Source organism: Miscanthus floridulus, chromosome 3 (assembly GCF_019320115.1).
Source record: "Miscanthus floridulus cultivar M001 chromosome 3, ASM1932011v1, whole genome shotgun sequence".
NCBI lineage: Eukaryota > Viridiplantae > Streptophyta > Magnoliopsida > Poales > Poaceae > Miscanthus > Miscanthus floridulus.
The window spans coordinates 103,733,630-103,761,469 of record NC_089582.1 but is presented as its reverse complement, the minus strand read 5'-3'; the positions used below and the strand labels follow the sequence as shown (position 1 = coordinate 103,761,469).

The 27,840-nt window shown below is 47.7% G+C and overlaps 2 protein-coding genes across 3 annotated transcripts; one reads left to right on the top strand and one right to left on the bottom strand.

Moving 5' to 3' along the window:
- Positions 1 to 16,709: 16,709 nt before the first annotated feature.
- LOC136541987 (aldehyde dehydrogenase family 7 member A1-like) lies at positions 16,710 to 23,289 on the top strand. Its single transcript, XM_066534208.1, has 14 exons — positions 16,710 to 17,031; positions 17,160 to 17,246; positions 17,753 to 17,884; positions 18,170 to 18,242; positions 18,963 to 18,985; positions 19,075 to 19,138; positions 19,508 to 19,553; positions 20,150 to 20,330; positions 20,565 to 20,741; positions 20,823 to 20,987; positions 21,424 to 21,564; positions 21,661 to 21,758; positions 22,297 to 22,446; positions 22,958 to 23,289. Exons 1-14 carry the CDS (start codon positions 16,894 to 16,896, stop codon positions 23,010 to 23,012), a joined length of 1,530 nt encoding a protein of 509 aa, XP_066390305.1. The 5' UTR covers positions 16,710 to 16,893; the 3' UTR covers positions 23,013 to 23,289.
- A 63-nt stretch (positions 23,290 to 23,352) lies between these two features.
- Positions 23,353 to 27,417, bottom strand: LOC136541986 (uncharacterized). Of its 2 annotated transcripts, none has more exons than XM_066534206.1 (10): positions 26,783 to 27,417; positions 26,593 to 26,684; positions 26,371 to 26,473; positions 26,009 to 26,271; positions 25,640 to 25,804; positions 25,418 to 25,534; positions 24,727 to 24,879; positions 24,059 to 24,276; positions 23,828 to 23,981; positions 23,353 to 23,714 (listed from the first exon to the last, which is right to left on the bottom strand). In XM_066534206.1, exons 1-10 carry the CDS (start codon positions 26,997 to 26,999, stop codon positions 23,496 to 23,498), a joined length of 1,701 nt encoding a protein of 566 aa, XP_066390303.1. In that variant the 5' UTR covers positions 27,000 to 27,417; the 3' UTR covers positions 23,353 to 23,495. The 2 variants fall into 2 exon arrangements, with proteins under 2 accessions (XP_066390303.1, XP_066390304.1); XM_066534207.1 differs by having other exon boundaries at positions 25,640 to 25,771; positions 26,783 to 27,411.
- Positions 27,418 to 27,840: the final 423 nt, after the last annotated feature.

Here is a 27,840-nt window from a genome sequence, read left to right as displayed (position 1 = left end):
GGACGTGGGTTTCGTCGAACTGGTAAGCCTTCTTCGAGTTTCTTTCCTTGGTCGACCCTCCTCTATTCTTAGATTCTAAGCGTCAAGATTTGCAACCCAGCCTCTTCGCCCATGAGTCCAACCCGCCACTACCAAAGGATGTGGCCAGGAGGGCGGTGAAGGCGAAGAAGGAGCGAGTGAAGCTATAGCATGGAAAGCGCTGGCAAGGCTCGGAGGAGAGCGACGGTGACGAGGAGGAGGAATAGGAGGAGGATGAGTCCGACCCCAACATCCCATGGGGTGTGCTTGCACGCGACGATGAGCAGGCTGATGCAGGGCAGGCCAACATGACCTCGATTCCGCAGCATGCCCCAGCGCAAACCGAAGAGGATACACCTCCAAGATCGGTGGGTGAGGACGTGCCCTTGAGGTCGGAGGAGTAAGTCTATCCCACTCCGACCGACCCCACTGGGGGATTGAAGTGGCCAATTGCCGACGTGGCAGAGTTAGAGTCGAGCGACCAACCCCCGAAACATTCTCGGATAATGGCATCGAGGTGAGTTAACGACTTCTTCACCCTTTCGTTGCGTTCTCAGATTTTGTCGTGTGACGTTGGTGCTTTCCATAGGACCGGCCCCAGCAACCTCCTGGTGTTGGCGCCGTAGAAGATCCTAGCGTGTCGGCCAATCCCCTAGGAGCCGACTGGCATGGTGCCGTGGACACGGTGCCGCTTGAGGAAGCAGGGGATGCGGAGGCGCTCGTGGAATCGGCGCCCACGCCAGTCGACGCACCCGAGGTGGGGCAGACATGAGGAGGCATGACTGAGGCATCCCCTATAGACGTGTCGATGGCTCAGACTTTAGAGCCTGAGCTGCCAGCCTCCTCTATCATCGGAGGGTCCACTCCCGAGGGAGCGCCAGTGACGGAGGAGGTACCGTTGGCTCCTCTCAGGCCAACACCGACGGTTGCGATGGCCGACCCCTTGGTTGGGGCTAGGCCCTCCTGGTGCCTTGTCTGACTGGGCGACGATTCACTCGCGTGGGGAACAAACCGGCTCCATTGGGCTAGGCGGCTGGACCTGAGCGACCTGGTGTTCACCCTCGATGACCTGGCAAAGGTGAAGGACTGGACGAGCATGCGCTCAGGACTTGAGTCCACAGTCCGCTCTCTGACCGACGCGTTGGGGGTGTTCAAGGATGACATCGCCCCGGCCAGCCAGGTTTGTTGTGTCTTCACATTTTCTACTTTCGAGCCCTGTTTATGTATTTCTAACCTAATTTTTTTGCAGTCCCTTGTGATGCGCAGCCAGGAGAAGTCCCTATTCCTCCATCATGAGAGGGAGGTCTGGGGGCTTGCTACCGAAGTGCCGCAGCTATAGGAGGAGGTGGTGAGCCTTCAGACCAAGGAATGGGAAGCCCATCAACACGCCGATGAGGCCGAGGAAAAGCTCAAGGTTGTGGTCGCCAAGGCCGAGGAAGATGATGTGAAGCTTGGATGACTCCGCCTAGCACTCGACCTTGCCCATCAAGAGAGCACCGACGCTCGGTGTACGCTCAAAACGAGCAGAAGTTGAAGGAAGAAGTCGAGGGCCTGGCCATCACCTTGGCCGGGGATGTTGGCGTGCTCTAGAGGGAGAAGACGGTTCTCAAGGAGCAAGTGAAAGGTGAGGCTCTGGTTACCTTTTTGCTTAACATTTGCAGTTGGTTTTTTGACGCTCTTTAATGTTTGGCTTGGGCAATCCTACAGAGGCAACTCTCCGAGGTGCGGGGTCGACTCTAGTCGGAGAGCGATGACCATGACACCTTGCGTGTTGCCGTCGGGTTGGTCTTCAATGACCTCAGGGTCGCCCCAGCCGTGGAGACAAGCTCACTCATAGTCCGGGTTACCTAGATCCCAGATCGGGCGCGTGCACTCGGAAGGGAGGCCCTGTACACCGATGTCCATCACGCGTTCGCCATCGCCCGCTCCCACTACATTAACATTGACCTGCCGGTGATCAGTGAGGGCTTCACACCTGCCTACACTGACGCCGAGCTAGACAAAATTGAGAAGGAAGCGGCTCCCCTAGCGGAGAAGGTCGGAGAAGAAATTCTGCCTAAGAGTGTTTAGTTAGATAGCTGAGTCCGGCATCGGTCTTTTTGTAAAGACTTTTATTATAGACGGAAACATTGTTTGGCCTTTATATTTATATATATTTATATATATATATATATATATATATATAAAGTTTGTTGTGATCCAACCCTTGTTTTATGTTAAGGCTTTATAAACTTAAGTTGCGAGCTACTAAGTAACGATCACGCTGGTGAGCAAGCGATGCCGTAGCCATCGAGGCATAGGCTTTTTGCATTCCAACCAGTTTTACTCATCATTAGTTTTTTGCAACTCTTATTTCTAGGTCTTGTCATAAAAAAGAAGGGTCGGATGGAAAAAATGTTTCTGAGTATATGTACTTCTATTAGCCCCCGAGTAAAACCCGACCCTAGGTAGTTGCCAGGGTCGGGTGTTACTGAAGACCGATCAGATTAGAAGTGAACCCGATAGGAGGTAACATTTTTCAGTTTTTGCAAAAACATTACTTAGTTTGATAAGCATATTAGAAGCTTTGGAACAGGAAGATTAAGGGTAAAAGCGACGTAGCTACTCGATGTTCCAGGCGTTGGTGATGGCTTTGCCATCATTAGACTTGAGCTTGTAGGTGCCGGGTCGGAGTACTTCTGCAATGATGTACATTCCTTCCTCGCCGATGAGCCTCCTCTTCTCCTCGTTGAAGTGGCACAGGCGTTGTTTGACCAGCCTAGAACCCGGCCTAATCTTCAAGGCTTGCTCGGTGACTTCCCTCAGAATTCCCAGCATATCCGACGGTTTCCACACAAAGATGTCTCGATTGGCACAGAGGAAGTCGACGATGAAAGGTCCTTGTGTGGTTTTGGTAATTGAATGACAACCTAGGTGGACTAATTATGTTTATATGAGATACACAGGTGATTAGTCCACAGGTACATGTGTGTGAGCAACATATGCCATGAAGGTGAAAATGGCTTGGAGATGTTGCAAAGCTCACACATGTGATGATGAAGGAGCTCATTGCACATGAGACATGACATTGAGTCATGTGATCAAGGTGGAGAAGATCAAGACAAGACTTGGCTTGATGGACCGGCTGCAAGCGTGAAGGGCAAGTCGGAGGCTTTGGAGTGATGGACCGTGTGGTGGTGAAGCTTGAGCAAGACTTGGCGCCGATGGACAAAGGCAACGGTGAAAAGCAAGTGAAGTCAAGATCGATGAACCAATATGATCACGTGATGATATGGAGTGGATCATATCATTGTTGATCGTGTTGGTGCATGTGTTGCATCGACATTGGAGGAGATAGAATGGAATGCGCAAGGCAAAGGTATAACCTAGGGCATTTTATTTCACTGGTTATAGGTGTGTAGAGAAGTTTATGACCGGGTTTAGGATAGATGGCCGTACTATCAAGAAGGGCAAACTTGTTTACATATTGGTCATCTAGTGCCACTTGAGTGATCTAACTTTGCATCGTCGCTAGGATTGAGTGGCGTGGCAAGTTGAGTGGCTAATCCTTTGAAAATGATTGTGAAAATGCTAACACACATACACATGGTGGTGTACACTTGGTGGTGTTGGCACATTTATAAAGGAGATGAAGTTGGAGTTGATGTGGATCAACTCGGTGATGGAATGGAGGTGAGAAGGGTTCACAATTCCACCAGCGGAGTGTCCGCCTGTAGAGTGTGGACAGTCCGATGGTGTCACCGGCGTCCTATATAGAAAAGATAGGGTCTCATAGAGTGCACCGGACGCTGGGGACCTGCGTCCGGTCAATGGTGACAGACAGCGTGCAGGCGTCGGTCATCGACCGGACATTGGCGCTGGAAGTGACCGGACACTGGCTGTGTGCATCTAGTCAAGGTGACGTGTGGTGACATAGGCAGAGCAGAGTAGCTAGAAGTGACCATACGCTGATGCTGCGTCCGATCACAACCGACCGGACACATCCGGTCATGTCTGGTACCTTACTAGAAACGACCGGACGCTGGGGTTGCTGAGTTTGGTCAGTTCAAGCTGCTGCGTCTGGTCGATAGATGACCGTTGAGATTGAGCGAACAGTATTTGAAGCAGGGGACACGTGGTGTGCATCGCACGACCGGACGCTGAGGTCCAGCGTTCGGTCGATCGAACCGGAGCGTCCAATCGTCCTGACTTTTGCCCAGTGAAGGGGTAACGGCTCTATTTGTTCATGGGGTTATAAATAGAAGCCATGGTTGGCCTTGGGCTGGAAGCTGAGCACACTAGAGCCTTGGTGGCTTGTGTAGTAGTGCTTGGGAGCCCTCCATCTCACATATACTTGATAGCGATCATTTGATTATGTGAGAGAGTGATTCTAGTGCGATTGTATCATGAGATTGCATCGAGTGGCATTAGGTGATCGAGTTGCAAGCCGGTGGTGCTTGTTACTCTTGGAGGTTGCCACCTCCTAGATGACGTGGTGGTGGTCTCCATTGAAGCCCACAAGAAGATTGTGTGGTGCTCTAGAGAAGAGCTTTGTGAGGGGCATTGTGCTCGCCCCGCGGGAGCCGCGAAGAGCAACTCTAGTTGAGCGTGTCATTGAGCTACCCTCACTTTCGGGGTAGGTTTTTGCGGTACCCGACGTGCGGGCTTGGCGGGTGATGCCAATTAGCCGCTGAACCACCAAGTGAGTGGTCGACACAACAGGGACTAGCGTGTTGGTAAGCACGTGAACCTCGGGAGAAAAATTATCGTGTCAACCTTGTTCTTCCCATTGGTTTGCTATCCCCTTTCACAAGCTTGCATTTATATTTCATATACATTGTGCTTGTGTAGTTGCTCTTGTAATTAGTTAGCTTGTGTAGCTTACTAGTTATCTTCTTGCTTGTGTAGCATAGAAGTAGCTTCCTTGCGTGGCTAATTTGGTTTGTGTAACCTTGTTAGTTACATTACTTAGTTTGTGTAGCTAAGTAATTGCGCTCTCTAATTTGGCATTGGTTGCCTTGTTATTGAGCATTGCTAGTGAGCTTAGGTGGCTATGTGCTTTTGCTTACTAGCTTGTGTAGGAGCTCCCTTGTTGCTTGAAGTACTAGTGGCATAGGTTTGTGTGATCTTGCTTATAGAAATGGTTAGGTGAGCTCTAGCTAGCCCGGCACCTTTGTTGCTTAATTAGTATCTTTGGAAGGTGCTAGAGAATATAAATAGAGGGGTGTAGTCTTGGCTAGACCGATAGTTTTAATTCTGCACTTGTTTCGGTTAGCCGACACGATTATTTTTAGAAAGGACTATTCACCCCCCTCTAGTCCGCTATCTCGACCTTATAGATGAGCGCGCCTTCCTACTTGAGGGAGAGGGCGGTTCCAATGCGTACTATCTTGTTGGCGGAGTTATCAGGGTCGACGAGGACCTCCTTGATGTTCTCTGTAGGCTCAAAGGATCCGGCTGCTCGCTTCACGTCAGGCGCTCCTTCAGCGATGTCCTTCCCGATGGCTGCGAGCTCCTCGAAAGCGAGGGTTGCTGAAGCGAGCTCGTAGCTCTTGACCTCGCACTCATAGGCCCTCTAGAAAGAAGTGTCGATGTTGATGACCCCATGTGGGCCTATCATCTTGAGCTTGAGGTAGGTGTAGTTGGGGATGGCCATGAACTTTGCATAACACGGTCGCCCCAAAATGGCGTGGTAGACCGGGGGGAACCCGACTACCTTGAAGGTGAGGGTCTATGTCCTATAGTTGGATGGATTCCTGAAGGTGACAGACAGGTCAATCTACCCGATCAGTATGGCCTGCTTTCCCAGCACGATATCGTGGAAAGGCGCCCTGGTCAGGCGGATGCATGATCGGTCGATGCCCATGGCATCAAGTGTCTCTGTGTACATGATGTTAAGGCCGCCGCCCCCGTCGCCGCTGCCCCCGTCCATTAGTACCTTGGTGAGCCGCTTCATGCCAACGATAGGGTCGACCACGAGCGGGTACCTACCTAGGTGTGTGATGCTATCCGGGTGGTCGGATCGGTCGAAGGTTATGGGAGACCCTGACCATTTGAGGAAAGCGACCATGGCAGGCTCGGCTTTGTAGGCCTCTTGGTGCGTGAGCTTCTATCGACGCTTGGAGCTGTATGCCTCTGGCCCACTAAAGATCATGAGGCAGCCATCCGGCAATGGAAAGCCACCGTCCTTCTCTTCGGCGTCATCGGCTTCTACCTCGGGCTTCTTCTGCTCCTATTTCTTGGAGCCACCAGTGAAGAAATGCTTCATGAGGGAGCAGTCTAGTCCTTGTACATGTGTTTGACGGGGAAGGCATGGTTTGGGCATGACCCCTCGAGCAACTTGTTGAAGTGATTGGGGGTGCCCTCAGGCGGCCACGAGTGAGCCCCCACGCCATTTTTTGTTCTTCTTATTCAAATAGTCGGAGGGGCCTTCGTTGGTGTCCTCATCCCACTTCGCCTTGCCTCTGGAGCGATCGAAAATTGCTCCAACCACCTCCTCGCTAGAAGCGTGGCTGGTCACAATGTCGAGGAGTTCCTTGGTAGTCCATAGGCCCTTACATCCCAACTTATGGACTAGGGACTCATAGGTGGTCCCTGATAGGAAGGCTCCAATGATGTCGGCATCGGTGACAATGGGGAGCTCATTGCACTACCGGGAGTAGCATTGGATGTACTCATAGAGAGTCTCTCCCAACTTCTGTCGATAGTTCTTCAAGTCCCAGGGGTTCCTAGGGCGCGCATAAGTGTCTTGGAAGTTCCCCACAAAGATTTGTTTTAGGTCCGCCCAACTCTGAACGCAGTTGGGTGGAAGGTGCTCCAGCCATGTTCGTGCCGAGTCGACCAGGAACAGGGGGAGATTGTGGATGATGAAGTCATCACTGATCGCACCGCCAACCCAGCAGGTGAGCCAGTAGTCCTTAAGCCAGAAGCCGAGGTTTATTTCCCTAGAGTATTTTTGGGATGTGGGATGTTAGTCGACGAGCGGTATCGGGGAGGGAGCGCCGCCTTGAGGATATGCCAACTGAAAGCCTAGGGCCTCATTGGTTTGGGGCTATGACTCTAGTCCTCCTCATGGTTGTAGCGCCCACTGTGGCAAGGGTGGTAGCCATGGTCGGCTGCCTCCTCTCTGTCACCCTATGCATGCTTTCGGGCATTCAGGGTGAGCCAAGCATCATGGTCGTGGCTGAGACGCCCTTGGATCGGGGCCATGGCGGGCCTTCTGCCACCCTATGGTGATGGCGCCTAGTGGACGGATACGTCCCTAGCGCAACGTCCTGAGGACGCGCGCTGGCTAGATCGAGATCATGTCGCCGAGACATCAAGCTTTCTACCTACTGCACCGCTGCTCGCTCAAGCAACATGCGTATCTCTCGATGAGCTCGGTGCTCATCGGGCGTCGTGGGCTCTGTCATGCCTCGAATCATAGCCGCCACTGTGGCTATGTTCTGACTAGCACGGACAAAGTGTGGGAAGCCGTCGTCATCCTCGATGATCCTCCTGTGTACGTCGTGGGCCATGGCATGTGCGTGCCCACCATTCACGCAGTGAGCGATCTCACGCTTGAGCTCTGCTTGCTCCTGCTCTAGCTGGAGCCACGCGTCCTCGAGCTCCTTCTGCCACACCCACAGCTACTCCATGCACGGGGCCCTTGCATCCCCCTCAGCCTCGTTGTCTTGGCCTTTCGGGGGAGTGGCTTCCCCACCGTGGACACCTTCGTCGTGCACATCGCGGATTTCCGCCACAAAGCACTCGTGCAAGGGGTGGTGGGTCCCCCCGCTAGAGTCAAAATCAGAGATGGTCTCGGAGCCTTCTACAATCCGGTCGTAGAAGGACTTCGAAACATAATCCGTCATGCCCACGAACTCACTGTTCGCGATAGATGGACGTAGGTCACTCCTAGGAGCGTCGGTTCCCAGGGTGTGTAGCCATAGCTCCCCGAGGGTCTCGATGATCGCATCGAGACTAACGTCCTAAGGAGGTGTGGCAGGGCCGTTAGCCCGCGTCAGTTCTCCCTCTGTAGAGACGATGAAGTCCAGGCTCCCGAAATGCATGTGCGTGCCTGGGACCCAGTTCGCACCATGGTTAGCCATCCGTGGCCTAGTGGTGTCGACGTGACATGCAAAGAGCCCCTACCTGGCGCGCCAACTATCGGTGTTTCGAACAGCCGACTAGTAAATTTATATATTGCGCGTCCACCCCGGATGGTGTGCTAAGAGGACACAAGGATTATACTAGTTTGGGCTAAATGTCCCTATGTCCAGTTTTGGGCTGCTCATGTTAGCAGCACTGAGTTTGTAGTAGAGGGTTACAAACTAGTGAGAGAGGAAGGAGCTCCCAAGTCTCTGTGGTTTGATTGCTCGATGCTTCTACTGCTCGATCTATTGATCGATCGATCTCTCTCCCTGAACAGTGCCCTGCCTTCCCTTTTATAGACCAAGGGGAGAGAATAGGATACCAGAGACCGAGAGAAGAGAAGAGGGAAAAAGAAAATGAAATAAGGCTCTCGGGGGTGTTCCATCCTCCTCTTCGTGAGGGTCCCACTGACCCTGTAGATCATGGTGGCAGCGGCATCGCACCTGGGTCCTGTTGGCCGCTGCAGCATACGTGCGGGCGTCATGCGCCGTTCTTGTCTTCCATCCCATCCGATCGGACAGAATGGTCAAAGGGTCCCCTGACAGAGGCCATATGGGGGGGCTGGCGGTGTAGTGCCAGTCAACTGACGCCGGTCGACTGACGTTGGATGGTGGTTAGGCAGGGAGTTGGCAGCATAGTGCTATCCTATTGATGCGGTGGGCGACGTGAGACTCCCAGCATGGCCTGATGCGACCGCCAGTCGCATCAGGACGCGCCCGAGACGTGCTCCTGGGCGTGCGCCTCCACGTCGTAGTGGTTGAAGCGGTTCGGGTCCCACCCTAGGACCACTGCTTTTGTCTGGTAGCAAATCCGACCCCTAGGGAACGGGCGAGGCAGAAATCTCGCCCTGGGGAACAGGCGAGGCAGAAATCTCGCCTTGGGACCACTGCTTTTGTCTGGTAGCAAATCCGACCACTAGTCCACAAAACCCAACTAGTTGTGGCTAAAGTCCACCAGATAGGAATAAAAACACCCGTTACCCCCACGCGACCCTATCTAGCCTTTCGTCTCCCCGCATCTACCCACGCCGCTCCGACCACGGCTCCCGCATCCGCCCACGCCGCTTCGGCCATCACACGCGCGGCCACTGCTCCGGCATCCGCACGCGAAGATTGGATCCACCGCCACCACCACCACCGGGAGCGCCGCCGGTGGGGTTGAGGTGGGGAGTAGGCGGGTTGAGCATCTTCAGCTCCTTCTCGTCGGTGGGAGAGGGTGTGCTGCTTCCACCGTTAATTCCTTTGAACAGCAGCCCACGCCGCCGGACTTCCTCATCACGCTGCCGGACCTGGCCGCGACGAAGATGTTCCCGAGCCATGGATCCAGGGGCCAGCTTCAGCTTCAACTTCTTCTCTGAGTCTAGCAAGCACAGTGCGCAAGCAGGGGTATAAACGACTTTTAGTTGGGATACTAATACTTATTAGCCCAGGGATCCAAACATGCCTGAACTAATCACTAGTCAGCTAATTGCTAGACAATTAATCACTAGTCCTAGTTCATCCAAACAGGCACATATTTCGTAGCTAATAGCTTTGTATTTCCCAATCCTGGCTCCGCGTCTGGGGATACAGTGGAAGGCAGAAGCAGCACTGACCATTTCACATGTCCGCTGGACCGTCCGCGGCGACTATCCACCAGCATCATTGGGTTAGACAAGTTTCACCACATAAACCCGCTTGAAGAATGCGGGCTGCTCTTCAGACTATGCGGGCTGGTGACGCGGGTCTGCCCAGCGGGCTGGCGGCACGGCACGCGCCACTTGCAAGCTATTGTTAACGTTACATGGCCATGCAGCCCACGGCCCGTTGGCATGGCCCGAAGCCTGGTATTTTGGCCCGGCATGAGCATGGCATGGCCCGATGATTGGCGGGCCTGGCCCGATGCATAGGGCCATGCCTGGGCCGCTCCCTAGGCACGGCTGGTAGACCCGCGGCCCCTTTCCTCGCGCAGGCGCGGATGCGGGCTTCCCTCCCCTCACATGAGTACATGACGCTTCCCTCCCCATGCGCTCGCCCATGCATCCCATCCCAACTTCTGCCCCCCATAAAACTGAGATAATCACAAAGAAAAACCTGTAATTTTGAATATGAACAAGTCATGGCACGGACGGGGTGGGGGAAAATGAAGCGGGATAAACACAACAGCTAAAAAGATGGAAACAGAAGCATATTCACTACGACTTACCAAACTTCAGGACGTGAAGTGATGCTGGCCGCAACACCAAAGGAATCGCCAAATAGAATACCTGTAATTTGGCATGTACATCATGTCATGTAATTTTGGCATGGTTAGCTTTGTAAACAATCAGAAAGGAACCATCGGCCTGTTCGCTTGATCGTATTTGGTTTATAAGCCATGATTTATCAGCCAACGAACAGTATTTTTCTTTCACACCAAACCCTTCAACAGTACTTTCAGCCATGACTTATAAGCCAAACCAGCCCAAACGAACAAGTCACGTATGGATCTAGAATTGGCAAGCAGGAGGAGAAACCATAAAATTCATGTCAACGTGAAATGATATGGTGTCAAAATAATCAGAACATGGACGCTTGGCCGGCGTGCCGAGACCCATGTCCGTGACTTCCCATTCCCCCGGACTCGCTCGGGCGGAGCGGCGCGGACTCGTCGTCAGGAACGTCCAGCATGGTGCTGTAGCGTCGGGGCACAAGCAGTGGATGCCAGCTGGATTCGTGACCGACGCGACCGGGTCCATGGCCGTCGATTCCGGATCCGCCCGGCTGCCGCGCAGATCCGCTCCTCCCCGATCTCTGCCATCACTCGGAGGATGTCTCCATCACGCCGGCAGCCAGGATCCACAGCACTGCTGCGTCAAGCGTTGGGATCCACCTCGAGGCTGCCTCCGCTACCCGCGTATGGCGCGCGTGCGTCTTTGGGGATCCCGGTTGCCAGTGTTTTGGCGAGGAACACGGGCGTCACTGCCATCCCACGAACTCCTCCTTCATGCCACCGGCCGATCGACGTCGAGGGGAAAACTGGATCTCGCATCATCGGAGGTGGGAGAGAGGACCGCAGTCTCCGAGACAGCCGCCAAATCCCGCCTCCTCCAATCCAATGTGTCGCAGCTGCGACAGCACTTGCGGTCGGGTGTGTACTGTAGACTCGAGGGGCGGGCGGGCGGCGGCGGCGGCAGGGAGAACGGAGAAGAGACAGAAAGAAGAGAAAGGAATGAGGTCTGTACTCTGGAGCTGAGAGGAGGGGGTACTCCGCAAAATTGCCTGCGGGAGGTTTTCTGTAAAAACGACGAGGAGCTAGAATTTTCTCTTCGTTACATTAAAATAAAGATTAGACAAAGGATCTATACGTAAAATGTTTGAACGCGCGCACTGTAGATAACCGATTGGGTTGGGTTGTGGGTTGATTTACTGAATCCTAGAGTGCTTTTCTGCAAAAGCGCAAAGACACGCGCAGCCTTGAGCGAGCCGTGGAACTCGGACAGAGCTTTTGGATTCGCGGTAGGTTTCAAGGACCCTGATAGCTGCATAGAATTTGTGCTGCTGGATACAGTGAGAGTACATGAAGAGAGAACAATCGCAACAAAACGAATAAAACAAACTGTGTAAAAGAATATCTACAACTAAAAATCCAAATATTATAATAAAAGGCTAATTACCCACGCTATTTGATCAGACCATCTACCTTTTTTCCATTTTTTATTGTTTCTAGCCTCCGTATATCAGCGAGCGAGTCATAGTCATAGTGTCGTACACGTTGTTGGGACGCCCTCAGGGAAACGTAGTCGTGTTATTTTGTCGTGCACATGCGTCGGTCGATTGGGCGACTCTGGTGGCCCCAATTATTGACTGATGACATATGAAACTTCCAGCCAGGGAACGAATTTGTCGAACCAAAGAAAAAATAGCTAGGCCATCTGGCATATGAGAGTGGGCGTGGCACGGTGGCAGACGACAAGAGCTAGGGGCTCTCGCACGTAAATTAGGCCTGGAGGCGTACTAGTGCCCTATCGAACGGGTACTACTGCTCGGTGCTCGCGTGCAGCCGCAGTACACCGGCAAAAGCGCTCGGCCGGCCCTGGCTGAAAGGAAGCTGGACTCGGACTCTCGGCTTCCGGTTGCGTGCCGCTAGCTCCAAATCCGTCGGGGAAGGTGGAGGTGGCGTGGCCGCGACAGGCAAGCACTCCATTCGTCGAGGACCATGACACGGGTCGTATTCTCGGCGAGGACTACAAGGACTCCTCAAGGAGCTGTCTGGGCGGCCGCCAGGCTGCGCATCGAATCCGATCCAACAAGAAATCGTCGCCGGTAACAAATGGCGCACCGCAGCCGCACGTCCGCGCCGTGCTCCTCGAAATGATAAAGAAAAGGTACAGTTCGAGGTTGTCCCGGATCGAGATGCGTGCCTGTTGGGCTGGAACAAATGGGCTCAGATGCGTTCTGAGCCTCCAGGCACCGCGATAGCTTAGTGAAGCCCGTGGAGGAGTGCTCAGTAGTCGACCCATGCTTAAGTTAGGGCGTCCCAACGGTCCCAAATCGCTAGTCCACGTGAATTTCTATTGGGTTGACGGCTGACATAGGAAGTACTAGCTTAGCTAGTCTCACACATCTTTAAAAAAATCTCACACATATTTGATGTGATAGATGTTAGTATTCTTCTGTATAAAAATTTGGTCAAATTTAACATAGTTTGGTTTAGAACAAACTTTTAGTATTCTGCTGTATGTGTCATTACTCATTAGGAGCGGTTCTCACCAAGAAATTGCTTCAAGAAACACGGCCAAACTGCCCTAAACGCTATGCCAGACATTAAAGAGGTAAGAATTGCATATTTTTATGGGACCTCAGAAAAAGTTACGAAACTCAATATCTAACTCTACCAACATATGGATAGTATAAAAATTGAATTTGTGATATATTTACGAGTAAATATAGCCATACCTCGCAACTGAAGAAAACAACTACCAATAATTCGATACAAGCTTAACATGACATTGTTATGTTATTGTCGATATTAACTTACATTATAGATACTATGGTCATTACAGAATAAATTATAGCTTTTAAATTTATAAGCAAAATATTAATTGGTATTTAACATTCTTGTCCTTGCTATCTTATTATTGTTTAATAGTTTTTTTCCTTCCGCTGCAACACGGGGCCATGTTTTGCTAGTACTATTATAAAAGCAAGCCCACTAGCATCTAATTATGATAACCTATTCATGTCTGCAGGCCACATCGTGCACCAACCTACATGTTTATATCATCGGACCACATCCATCATCGCTAGCATTGATTTATGTCTATCAATGCATGCAAGTTACGAGGTACTCCCTCTCTCTTCCAAAAAAAGACTTACGTTTTATAGTTTTTAGAACATATTATTTCTTAATAAAAATTATCCATATATCCCTATTTATTGAACCTGAACCATGCTTGTCGGTGTTTCGGATCACCGGCTAGTAAATTTCTAGTTTACGCGTCTAGCCCGGATGGTGTGCTCGGAGGACACAAGAATTATACTGGTTTGAGCAGAACGTCCCTACGTCCAATCTGCTGCTGCTCGTGTTACCGGCACCGTCTATAGTAGGGAATACAGATGGGCGAGAGAGGGAGCGGATCCTAGGTCTGTAGTAGGGAATACAGATGGGCGAGAGAGGGAGCGAATCTTAGGTCTCTGGTGGAAGGATTGAAAAGTACTGAGAGTTTGTTCGGCTGCTCAGCCGTATGCTCGTGCCTCTCTCCCTCGTGTTGTGTTGTGTTCCCCTTTTATAGAAGAATGGGAAGATGCAAGTTACATCAGAAAAAGAGAAGAGAGAGAAAGATGGAGAAAATCGAGGAGAAGAAGCCCTCTGGGACCACCACGTCCTTCTTCTCCTTCATGCAGGTCTCGCTGACGCTATAGATGGTGACGGGGACAGCTCCACGTCGAGCTCTTATTCACCACTAGTGTCATGACTCGACGTCATCAGCTGGTCGTGGCGTTCCATACCGTCCTGGCGGACGGCGTTGTGAACCGATGTGCCTGTCAGCAACCGTATGGGGATTAGGCTGCACAACGTCCATGCACCCGTCACTGTTGACGATACGAACCCCTGGGGTGTGGCCTGTCATGGCCATGGTTCACATCAAGGCGTGCCCACGTCCGTTCTGGTGTCAGAGGCTTGACCCAGGCTCACACGCTTGGACCCGTAGTGGTTGGGGGTGGTACGGACCCCGCCGGGCGAGACGGCTCCCGTACCCTCGAGGTCAGGCGACATGGGGCCCGTGCCCGAGGGGTCCGGCGAGGTAGAAATCGTCCCTTCAGGGTCGGTCGAGACTTAAATACGTCCTTGATTATCTAAGCGAGTTGTCGTCCGCGGTCCTCGGATCCCTTCTTCGAGTATCCCTAATACTAATACCGACAATGCTAATTAAGAAATAAACGCCCCATTATAAGAAATGCGTGAAGGCAAGCATACCTTAATCTTAAACTGATATGGACCAACTATTGCTCAAGAGCTAAAGCATCAAGTTTTTTAGGATGTTTTTAAAATTGTACAACATAATTTTTTTTGGAAAACTGATATGTACCAAATATATTGCTCAAGAGCTAAAACATCAAGTTTTTTAGATATTTTTAAAATTGTAGAACATCAAGTTTTTTTTTTTGGAAAAACTGATATGGACCAAATATATATTGCTCAAGAGCTAAAACATCAAGTTTTTAGGATATTTTTTAAATTGTAGCACATTGTTTTTTTTAACGGAGGGGGTACTTGCTAATGAAGACATAAAACAATAATAATTATAATAAACCATCCGATTTCCATTCCAAGCCAATCTATCGGTCTAGTGATAGGGTATGTTGGATTAATTGGGTTTGCCCCATGGTTAGTCTAGCAATTAATCAACGAAATTCCAAAGGCCCACAATAAGTGCTAAGTGGGAGTGAGATTAGTACTACATGGTACACTCACTAAGAAGGTGAGAGAAAGAGTTGGAGGACCATACCATTTCACAATCTCCTGGGACTAGTGCATTCCACGATGGCACGGTCCAAGGCTACTTTAAAAGGCCAAGCATCGCCCCTTCTCCCAAATATCAGAAGCCACTGCTTCATCCTTCTTATTGCCCGCTGTGTTTTTGCTCTTGTGCTGCTCTCGTCGTTCTCCGGCCTAAGCCCCTTACGCGCACGAGAGGCTTAGGTGAGCAAGCCTCCGAAGCTCCATCCGCTAGCGTACCTGCACGGGTAGGTGGACGATCAAGTTTTTAGGGAGCGCATCCACATGACTGCTCCTCGTCCGCTCCGCCAGATGCGTTCTTCCCAGAGCGTCTGCTCTTTCCTAAGGGTCCGCTAAGACAACTGCTTTCTTCCCAAGCGCCCGTTCTTCCCCCAGCATCCGCTCCAGCAGTTGCGTTCTTCCCCGAGCAAACTACTACGTTGATGACCGCCCACTCGTGGGACTGCACTGCATCGCCTGTAGATCGACCACTCCGAGCAGGCCATCATGACCAAGACTAGATCTGGTGCTGGTGTTGGCAACAGTGTTTCTCCTGCCTCCGGCTCGGGTTCCACTGAAGAGTACAAAATGAACTCATCTCAAGTGCATATGCCCATGTGTGCAGTGATATTGTGGTTAGGGTCCACTGGTTCGGTAGGGGACCTACATATGAGATAAATAGATTGCTCATGTTCGTTATGTCATGTCATACGCGAAGTCGTATTTATGAATTAAAACATATCGGAAAATGACTAAGTATTTAACAGGCTATCCCCTTAACAACGTGCGGACACATAGTATAAGTACACAATGAACGTCTTATGCAACACCAAAGTACGTACGTCGTATGAACCCATTGTTGTATCCTTTTAGCACCAAATATACATATATTTCACTTTTAAACACGTTTTTTCACTTTAAAACGGAGGTATTATTATTATAGAAATTGAGAAGCAGTTAACGGTGTCCAACTGTCCAAGGATACGGATCTCCAATCGTGGCGAGCTTGAAAAAGCAAGCGGATCCAATCCAAACAAAGAAAAAAATATGCGGTGGCTCTCCCTAGCTCGTGGACATTGAGTGCCGTATGGGGCACAACTCGCGCGCTGGAGCTATCAGAAGCTCAGAACTACTACTACACAAATATGCGGTGCTTTTTTGCTTGAGCAGACTGTAGGCTGTAGCATCCAACTCGGACAGACCTGAAGCTCTCTTCCTCTTCCTTGGGTGATTGCGTCCTTCGGTCGTCTCCATCCGAGGCGGATGCCAAGTTAAGCACGGGTCCGCGAAATTTGTTTTAGACGATGACAATATTGGACACGCGGGCGCCGGAGATCAGGCATATCCTTCCGGGCTCGCACGCCACGTCCGCGTGAGATGTGAATCGCTGCAAGCTTCGGCGGATGGTGTTTCGTTGTTTGAAAAAAAATATTGAACCATGCTTTAGGCTCCGTTCGTTCGCTGGTCTAAAATTTAACTAAAACTAGCTTAAAAAATACTGTTATATCTAAATTGTTATAAGAGGAAAATACGATTCCAGCTAAAAATAAAATCGAACAAGCCGGGGGTAAGACAGAACAAGGCCGTAAACCAGGTAAGTTCAAACGAACGGGACAAGGACAACCCACCGCACCACCATTCCTCCGCGCCCGGCCTCCTCCGTCTCCTTCCCGGAGCAGTTCACAGTCCCCACTCCACCTCCTTCTACAAATAATACACCTCAGTACCTCGCCACACCTCCGCTCCCCTGCCTTCCGCTTCCCTCATCCCCAGCATCGTACGGACCCTGCCAACGCCGGCGCCATGGGGGCCTTCGCGAAGGAGGAGGACCAGTTCCTCGTCGAGCTCGGCCTCACGCAGCGCAACCCGGGCGCGTTCGCATGCGGCGCGTGGGGCGGCTCGGGCCCCGTCGTCACCTCCACCAGCCCGACCAACAACCAGGTGCGTCGGTCCCCGCCCGGTCCGATCTGCTCGGTTTTGCCGCTTCGGCTGTTTCGTGTTTGGTTGTTTTCTTTGGTGGATTTTGATTGAGTGTTGATTTTTTGGGTGCGTGGCTGTTTGTGTACTAGGTCATCGCGGAGGTTGTGGAGGCGTCCGTGCAGGACTATGAGGAGGGCATGCGCGCCTGCTTCGATGCCGCCAAGACATGGATGGCGGTGAGTTCCACTGACTTGTAATGCTCATAGTCATAGCAGTTCGCACGGATGATGGAATGCTGGCGTTTGTGGTTTAGTAGTTGCTACTGCCTGTCGATTTTAACTGCGTGGAAATGGATTTTTTTCACTCCCGTTGGGTTGGAATTTGGAGACGTTACTTCAAACATCTGCAATTGTTGGTCCTTTATGGGTTCGATGAGTTTCCAGGGAAGTTTGCATTCCAGTTTGTGATATGGGTTCTCGATTTGATCCAGGAACACGGATCTCTAGTGTACGGGCTGCATCTGTGAACTAGAACAATTTCAGACTCCATGCATGTTTGGGTTTATCAGATTTTGGAATCTATATGTTTTTCGTTATGTCAACAAGGTACACGACACCACAAGTTCATTGCTGGGACTGGGTAGCATTGCTAAAAACTTTTCCGTCCATCAAGTGATTTGATTCCAAAATCTTACTCCTATCAATGTGCTCATAAATCATAATGTCATTGCCAATGTGTCCAGATTCCTGCTCCAAAGCGAGGAGAGATTGTTAGGCAAATCGGTGATGCACTGCGAGCAAAGCTCCATCACCTTGGCACGCTTGTGTCACTTGAGATGGGGAAAATTCTTCCTGAAGGGATCGGTGAGGTTCAGGTAGGATCATACTTGCTTGATTGCTTCTAGTGCATTGTCTACAATCTGCACACCATTTATTGTGCTCACGAAAAGTACCATCATTGAGTTCACACTTCACAGCGCATCTTTGCGTTTCTGTTTTAGGATGTTAATTTATATATACTACATTATCATCTACGAGGTTTCGTTACTGTTTCCATATCTGTTAGAACTGCAACTTTGCCTAAAACATGTCATTCTCATATGTGCAGCACTATTGAATAGGTCAGTTGGTACTGCATTGATTTGTCCTCTTTTTTGTAGGAAATCATCGACATGTGTGATTATGCTGTGGGGCTAAGTCGCCAACTAAATGGATCCATTATACCATCTGAACGTAAGACCTTTCTTCCTTTAGTTATATCTTTTTTCATGCCATTGAAAACTACATCATTATTATAAAAAAAGGAAGCTACATCATCTGCAGTGGAACTGCAGATTTTAACTGCAGATTTGAATATTTGATCATTCTGGTTGCAGCTTGCAACTGATTCAGATTATCTATGACTGTTTAGGAGCCAGAAAGGGCCTTGTAAATGCTGGAAAATATATTTGAATAAAATTCTGATGGTCTAGCTTTGTAGGTTTGTGTATTATATCGGAGACGCTGAAATTGAGATCAGCCAAGATTTTGCACTTTTTTTTTTGCTATTGGAGCTGCTAATCTGCAACACAATCATTCATGTTAAATTATTTCCTTGTCACTACTTTAGTTCTGTGCAATAACACATCATTCCAGATTTCCAGTTTTCTGTTTTGTATGAACTTCAGTTTTCCCAATTCCCTGAAATGTTGCGTTATTACTTACTGAAATTACAATTATCACAGTAAAGGAGCATAATAAGTAACAGATCCCTTAGAAAACAAGGTTTTAGAGTGTTAGCTTTCTGATCGGTTGCAGAAGGTAGAGTCCCAGTTGTCCGAGCCTTTTGCATTGGTCTTGGGTGGCTTCATATCATCTTTTCTTCGTAACTCCTGGTCCTGGATATAAAGCATGTGTGCTGCTTGATGATAATATTCAGTGGTCTGAAACAGTGCACTTTGTGTTGTTTTGCAGGACCAAACCATATGATGATGGAGGTATATTTTAACAATTAGTTTCCCATGTCGTATATCCTACTCTTAGATATCAGTATGTAACATGCTAATGACTATGCTTATCTGAGTAGGTATGGAATCCCCTTGGAGTTGTGGGTGTTATAACGGCATTTAATTTTCCTTGCGCTGTGCTTGGTAAGTCTCTGACAGCTCATATATTTGGTGCATTGCATTTCTAGAATTTCTATTGCCATAAAAATCAACATAGTGCATCAGCTCTCTCTTTACTTTGAATTTTAGGACTCCTCGTTTAGGGAATGTTTAGCCAAAAAAAAGTTTTAACAACTCTTGGTGCAGGAAGTTTTTAGATGAAAAGTTTAGCAGTTGACAGTTAATGGTGTAACCTGGTATTTAGCTGCACCCATAGGATGCCTTTTAATCTACCTTTCATGAGTTCTTACTCCTTGCTCATTTCTAGTGCTATGAAATTGCTGTCAACATTTACCATATAATCCTGTAATCTTAATAGCCATGAATACCTCAATAATCTCTCATGTCATGTAGGTTGGAATGCTTGCATTGCTTTGGTCTGTGGAAATAGCGTTGTCTGGTAAGAATGGTTTACTTTTCTGATAAAATTGTAGTGCTGATATATATGTGTATAGAAAATGTAGCCATTAAATTCCGAAATATTGAGTTTGGCTCCCTGATTATTCATCTATTAGTTTGTCCCTGCTCATGGAAATTTACTGGTCCTGCCCTTCCAACAGAGTAAATTTAACTTTCTATGACTGTAACTGTCATATGACATGTTACCTTCTATGAACTGTTGTGGGTTGTGATGTGACTTGTCCTATTCATCTCATCATTTGTAGTTCAAGCAATTTGCACTCAGGAAGAACTTAGACAATGTGTGCTGCAACTTGTATCATCCTTGTAGGCTTTTAGTAAATATATGTTGCAGAGTTGGCTGGAAAAAAATGTGGTGATGCAACTAAAAATTTAGTTTTAATAGGTAGACTGGGGAGACAATCTTGGTTCTCAAGTCTGAAAAGTGAAAACAATGTCCATCTTCTTACACAAAAAATATTCATATATGAATATTATCTGTACAACATACTCACCAGTTCTGTTTTAGTGGCAACAAACTTGGTCAGCACCGCAGGGAGGCTGTTACTTTGTGTAATGTTGTTGTTATTCTTACAGGAAAGGTGCTCCAACGACTCCACTGATCACTATTGCAATGACAAAAATAGTGGCTAGTGTATTGGAGAAGAACAACTTGCCAGGCGCAATTTTCACATCTTTTTGTGGGGGCACTGAAATTGGTCAAGCAATTGCCCTTGACACTAGGATACCTTTGGTTTCATTCACTGGAAGTACAAGGGTAAAACTCTTTGTTCTGATATTGTGTAGATCCTGTAACAACACCATGTTTTTTCCCTATATGTATTTTCTGGTACGAACAGTTTTTTTCCATAGATCTACTTTCTTGTAAGGACAGTACTATAAGACTGCCTTTTTTTTGGGGGGGGGGGGGGGGGGGGGGTGTTTAACATTGTGTATGTCCATCGTACTGTGCTGATCTTTTTAAATATGCAACACTGGTTTCTTAATGCAGGCTGGTCTGATGGTTCAGCAACAAGTTAATGCAAGATTTGGTAAATGCCTTCTTGAACTTAGCGGAAACAATGCCATCATTGTTATGGATGACGCAGATATCCAGCTAGCTGTGCGTTCTGTCTTGTTCGCTGCTGTTGGTACAGCAGGACAACGCTGCACTACATGCCGCAGGCTGGTATGGTGTTTTTTTTATTTATCTTTTTCGTATTGTGGTTCATTTTCAATTTGTTTAATTGTCTTTCCCATCTTATTACAGATTCTTCATGAAAGCATATATCAAACTTTCCTTGATCAACTTGTTGAGGTATACAAACAAGTCCGAATTGGGGATCCGTTGGAGAAAGGCACCTTACTGGGACCACTGCACACTCCTGCTTCAAAAGAGAACTTTTTGAAAGGCGTTCAGACCATCAAATCTCAGGTGAACGTTAAAAGTAGTGCTACATTATTGGTTCCTACAATTATTTCAACCTCCATTACAATCTCATCAATCAATATAAATATCTATGAGAATCATGTGATTTGGAGTTTACTTCCTTATTGGTGTTGAAAGTTAAATGTACCCCTCTGGTCACAAAAAAATTGCTTTCAACAAGATTTGGTCAAACCGTAAAAACTACAAACATCAATAACTTTTAAATTATTTAGTTCGGAAGCATGTAAGTCATCTGTGTCGATATGTATTCGAAATATTTTCAACCATAAATTTGAAGGATTTTAAGAATATATTCTAGAAGAAATTAATGGTCAAAAGATACACATTGAAGTCAAATGTGACAATTATTTTTGCCCGGAGGAAGAATTACTTTATGTAAGCCATAAAATTCGAACAATATAATTTGACCTGTTTTATTCAGGGAGGGAAAATCCTTTTTGGAGGATCTGCCATTGAATCAGAAGGAAACTTTGTGCAACCAACGATTGTGGAAATTACACCTTCTGCACCAGTTGTGAAAGAAGAACTCTTTGGTCCTGTCCTTTATGTTATGAAATTTCAGGTAGCATATAGTTTTTTTTGTATTTTTTTACCTGTTCTAATTTCTGTAATTGGGAACCACTGTGTCTAATATTCACGAGGTTTGTGTTTCGTACAGACCTTGAAGGAAGCAATTGAAATCAATAACTCTGTTCCTCAAGGATTGAGCAGTTCTATATTTACAAAGAGGCCAGATATAATTTTTAAGTGGCTCGGGTAAGTAGTTCAACAACACGGAGAATTTAATTGCTATTTGAAGAAAGGATGTCTCTGTATTGTGAAGAGCAAATGAGAGTTGTGTTGCTCATCCCTCCTCTTTAGCATTAGATGCCCCTGTGGTGGTACTACATCGGTAGCATTCTAGTTTTTGCTTAATTGAATGGTAGTTATTTTGGTTTACAAGGTATAACTTGAGAAAGTCTGGTTCACTATTTTTCTTCCTTTTGGTTGGTATCTTTACACAGCACACTATTGAGCTGGTCCCCTTCTCTAGGACAAAAATTCATGTTTTTTGCATGCCAATATCATATATTCAATCTGATAATACCCAGTAAAGCAGTAAGCTCAGCCAGAGTTCCCATACATGGCATAAGCATTTAACCATACTCCTCTGCTACAGAATAAATCCTATATAATATATTTTGAATTTTGAATATTCTTGCAAAAAAAAAATCCATCTTTTGTGGGGTCCTTCTAGTTATATTTTTTGGATTGCCAATAAGACAGTCACACTGTTCATTCTCTTATTATGCAGGCCCCATGGTAGTGATTGTGGTATAGTGAATGTGAACATACCTACTAATGGTGCTGAAATTGGTGGAGCATTTGGTGGAGAAAAGGCAACTGGTGGTGGACGAGAAGCAGGGAGTGATTCCTGGAAGCAGTACATGAGGAGGGCGACTTGGTAAGAGTATACATTTTAGCTGTGATTGGATTTGAAATGGTACTATAGGCAATCATTATTAGAGCAGTGCATAATAAGGGTTGCTGCGAAATAGTTGCATAATTTGATATTATAATATACTGGCACCAGTTGCCGCATGTCACACTGAGTCTAAGATTGTAGAGTAGGTACTGTGATGATGGTTAGTTTCTTGCTTATAGGGCAGGCTAGAGACCCAGCCCTAGTCTACGGTTTGGTTGTTTGGGTCCAGCTTTTTACTCTGCACTTTGCCAACTGCAAGTCTTTAACACATCTTTACTGGATATTCTTCTTAGCATAATGGAATAACGAATCTATGCCAAGAGACATGAGTTACAAGTACCCTTTGTTCTGATTGCCCCACTCATTTGTGGATTGGTATTTGTAACAATCCGTTACTGCACAAAATTACCTTTTCTAAGTATGCTCAAGATTCTTCACGTGCTGGTTCTGCTTTCACCCCGCTTTACTAACCCATTCCACACATTTGTAGTACAATCAACTATGGGAGCGAGCTACCTCTAGCTCAGGGAATCAATTTTGGTTAATCCTGCAGGAGGGTTGCGCATGGATCTCGGTGTTTTCTGCAGACGTGGATGACTAATGGTAGAACTGATGCAACCGCGTTTGAGATATCTGCATAGACTTGAACAGCGTTTATCGGCGTCAGTTGTCAAACCTAAATTGCAGGACAGCAGTATTAGCATGTGTACATAAAATAAGATGTTTGTTGCTCGTGGTCCGTGGTCCGTGGTCCGTGGCACGTTTAGGTGCCGGTGTCCCAGTCTACTAATAAATTGGCTCTTCTATAAGAGTAAATCTTCCCATGTGGCTCTTCTATAAGTAAACATTCAGGCTCATCGGTATACTATGCAATTTTTTCACCCGTTTGATCAGGAACTGAAGTGTAGTATTATTCGCTGAGTAACGAACACATCAAAGAAAAACGCTGCAAGTTTGCACCTGGAAGATCCGACAAAGCTATTTGTCAACAAATAAATTTGTCAAAGAGGCACCTGAGTGTGGTGCATTTATGCCCTAATTACAAGTTCATATACATTGCTATTATTTTCCCTGTTGATGCGCTTAAGTGCCTCAAAACTTCTTCTGCTTCCTAAGAAGTCTATCCTTTTAAAAGCTACAAGTCCTTTCTCTGCTGATTCAGTACTTGAATACAAAGATCGAAGTCGATCGGCATGCCGGGAATCTGTATGCAAGGCCATGTCTATCTCGTTGGTTGACATGTTCTCCTATGTGAAAAAAAAGACAAATTTTCTGCCATTAATGTTTTAGAAGAAAAAAAGAGTCCAAACTGATATGCATTTATCCTTGTGTGTGTGACGAGTGTGGAGTAGTTATATACCTGGTAGAAGTTGTAGATGTGATCCAGTACTTGTATGCACGTAAAGCCACCATTGTTATAGAATGTCTTCGAGGAAGGTCCAAGCTCTCCAAAACGATCAATAGGGAATAGTATGGTAAGGAAGTGATTCTTGAAGATCAGGTCACTTCGCTCACTGCAGGAACAAAAGAAAGCAATTAGAATAGCAGATTGGACGAGGCTTGATCAATTTCAATTCCAACTAAGGATTACCTCTCTTTCAGTGGACGGGAAAAATTATCAGTTGGTTGATCTGGATCCCTCACATCCCCATTTGCATCAAAGCAAGTGGTGCTTTGCTGCTCATTGGCATCATCGGACCATGAAGAATCCATATAAATTGACGCAGATGAAGTTGGCTCAGAGATTGTCCAGCAGATTGAATCCAGAAGCGTGGCCGGTGTGATCGGGTGAATGGGTACTTCACATGACTAGCTTAAAACCAAAAGTTGGTCATTTTCATTTGAGGAAATGAAATCAAGAATAGCTAAATAAATGTGCTGTATTTTATTAAGAACCAGAAAATGTTCAGCGTTCACTGTATAGTGTATCCTATGATCTTTTCTGGGTGATAAATCAACTTAACTTTAACAGTCATACTGACCACTAAACTGCCTGGGCAGCTGGTGAGAAGACCCCACATGCAGATTTACAGCAATGCACAAAAAGAAGAAACCCGTACGCAGATTAATCCACACACACAAAAAAAGGAGATAAACAAGGATTGATTAGGCATGAAACAAAAGTCATTGCCTCATTATAACCATGATATAGATGACTAAACCCATATTATATGCATATTAATGACTGATAAATTGTTTCTTGTTTACTTATCAGTTTTGTGGGCGCATGGCACTGCAACTTGTAAAAGTAACTTTTACCTGCATTCGACGAGCACGGCGGTCTCGGACTTCTTTCTTTGCCACTTCAACAAACTTTTGCCTCTCTTGATGGACTTCATCGATCTCCTCTTGGGTTGATGGATGACCACAGGAGCTTGCGTTTATAGAAGGAACACTTCCAAGTTTCCTATTCTAAACGAACAGAAGATCTAATGTCACTTCAGTTGTAATCAAGCAATAGAAACTTACCGCAAACAACAAACAAAGCATAAAATTTCAAATGCAAAGGATCGTGAAAACATAGGATCGATACATCACAGAATTCATTGGAAGAAAATTTAATGTTGTTCATCATGCAAAATAAGGAAACAATGTCAGGTCCATTACTGCCCTTCTACATGGACCACAATACTGCAGTATCTTGTCCCTTCTCACTAAACATGTCGCAGAAGGGTAGCTGCCCGTTATCAAACATACTCTACTCTGTACTCCATACTATCCATTATTAAGATAGGTACAGTAGGGTTTGATCATGTAATACTCCAGAAATCAAATCGGTATTTCTCAGATCCAATACAAAGAGGACCAAGAGGGGGAAATGCCACAACAAAATAAGCATATAAATGAAAAGTCCTTGCTGGTCATGATTTTTTTTTAGCTGATCAGAGCACAAAAAGGCATTTTTTGGATAATTGGCTCAAGAGTACAATTGTACAACATAGTAACTTACCTCTTCTGATGTTCGGACATTTTCCAGAACCATGGCAACATGCCTAGCTAGGTCGGAAGACAAATGGACAAGGCGCTGCAAGTTTTTTTCCTTCACTGTTTTCAAGATCCAAAGCGGCTGATAGATTGGAAGGAGAAAAGGTAAAGACAAAGCAACCCCTGGTAACTTAGCACCTAAGAAACAAATGCAAGGATAGACTGACAGTAATGCACTATTGCTTACCGTTACAATGCTGTCTGAGTGGCCTACATATCTTTTAACACAAGCATCCTCGCAGACAATATACGTGGCAGGGCAACCAATAAACCAGTGCTCCAGCAACTTTGCACCTTCTCTAGTAGCAGCATCAGAAATCTGCAGTGAAGGGGGTTTGGTAATCCTCGTAAGCTAAAGAAATTCAGAGAAGTCATTGCATCACTTGAGCTGATTAGCAATTCTCTTTGCCTGAAGTATTAACAGATACATCAATCCAAATGGTGTTGCAAATGCAACATTCCATCAAAAGAAACAATAGAAATCACTCTTTTCCTGCCAGCTTCGATTAATTGAGCAACCTTCAGGAAAGGTGGGAAGAAATTAGCTGGGCCATACCTTTTTCCTCATCTCATCAGATATCCCAGGGTCAATGTAGATTGTGTCATTCACAAAAACCAACCCATCATGACCACCTTTTTCCCCAGGAGTCTGGAGCGAATGCTTCCGGGTCATATCTGAGCATGCCTTGTCCTGAAATATCTGTGGTGGAAGGCAAGACTTCTCGTTAACAGGAACTCCAACAAGGCGGTTGAACTCCCCGAGCGGCACACCGTTGTCCCCAATGCTCTTGATGGCATACAAGGATTCATCCAACCTCACTACAGTCAAAACATCACAGGATACAATGACGCGTTAGACTGTTAGTAACTTCAGCGGAAATTGAAGGTCGCATGTTGATTCATGGAGCTTGAGCTTACTGTTCCTCCGCACGCAGTCCACAAACCAACCCAGCGTAACAAGGAATAGCCCGTTCCTCGGACCATGCTTCAGTGCATGCTCGAACTTGCGTCCGGCAAAGCTGTGCTGCAGAGGTTAAGGAGCCACAGCATCCATCCTGAATTGGGGAAGCAAGTACTAGTGCTATAGTGGACAGAGAAGAGTTTTAACAGCACGCGACGTTCATGTCGTGCAAAGGATATCTGAACCACGAGGTGCGTGCACTTGGGGTGCAAGCTCCCGCTGTACTCGCCCCCGAGCCGCTCCGTCGCCTCCTTCACCTGAACCCTCGCCTCTGCAACCGACCATTCAGCCGAGAACACCAAAAACCCATCAAACAGGCAACCTTTTCCAACCTTCACCGGCAAAATCACAAGCAACTAATCCGCGCACCTTTGGACAGCCCAGTGACGCAGATGACGAGGCCTGCGAAGGGCCCATCGGCGCACGCCGCCGCCGCCGCCCCCGCACCGGCGGCGGCCCCGCGCGATGCGGCGGAGGAGGAGACCGATGCTGCGGATGAGGGGTTGTGATGCATCCCGGGGATCACCAGCCGCGCGCACCCCCTACTGGCGACCACCTCCACCCCGCTACGGCTAAGCATCGACATCGCGGCCGCGGCTGCTGCTGCTGCGTCTGCGTCGGAAGGCGGCGGCACTCGCGCCACGCATGTGCGGCGAAACTAATTAAAAGGCCGGGCGGGGTTCCGTGAGGTGGGGAGAAAGGGAGGGTGAGGAGAGCCTCGAGGTCGAGGAGGGACCGGATCCGGTGGCGCTTTCGAGAGGGGTGGGCCGTGGGGAAGGGAGTTAATGGCGGCGATCGCGCGGGGTTTTCCTCCACCTTCTCCTTTGGCCAGTGGAGGGGGACCTCGCGGTCGCGGGCGGCGGTGGATGACGATGAGGGTCGAGGGAGGCTGTAGGCGATCTGGCTACACGGCGCGGCGGGCGAGGTGAGGAGGTGACCGTTGGGAGGGTCTGATTCGCTTGGTTTTCCCTTCGCTTTCCTTTTCTTTTCTCTTTTTTCTATTGGTGTTTTGGCTGCTGGTGGCCGGAGCAGCAGATGAGACGGATGGAAAAACAGCGTTGGCAGGTCTTATTCGCTTGAATTATAAGTCGTATTTTTTTAATTAATAAATAATATTTTTTTATATTATAAATCAGCCAACACGAATATTTAATCTGGGCATTATTAGGTGTGTGGTGAGATCATGTGATGGCGATAGTAGGTGCGCTAATCTGTGGTTGTTTATTGGAGTAGGCGGTGTGTTTTATTCAGTCTGTTCGCTGGTTGGTTTCTAGGCTGATAAATCCGACTGATGCTGGTTTATTGTAAAAAAAATATCATACCATGACTGATAAGCTCGGACTCAAACCAACCAGCGAACAAGTTAATTGTTAGAAATAGTTGGGCATATCGGTTGCTCTTGTTGAATAAGCTAGCGGGTAAACGGT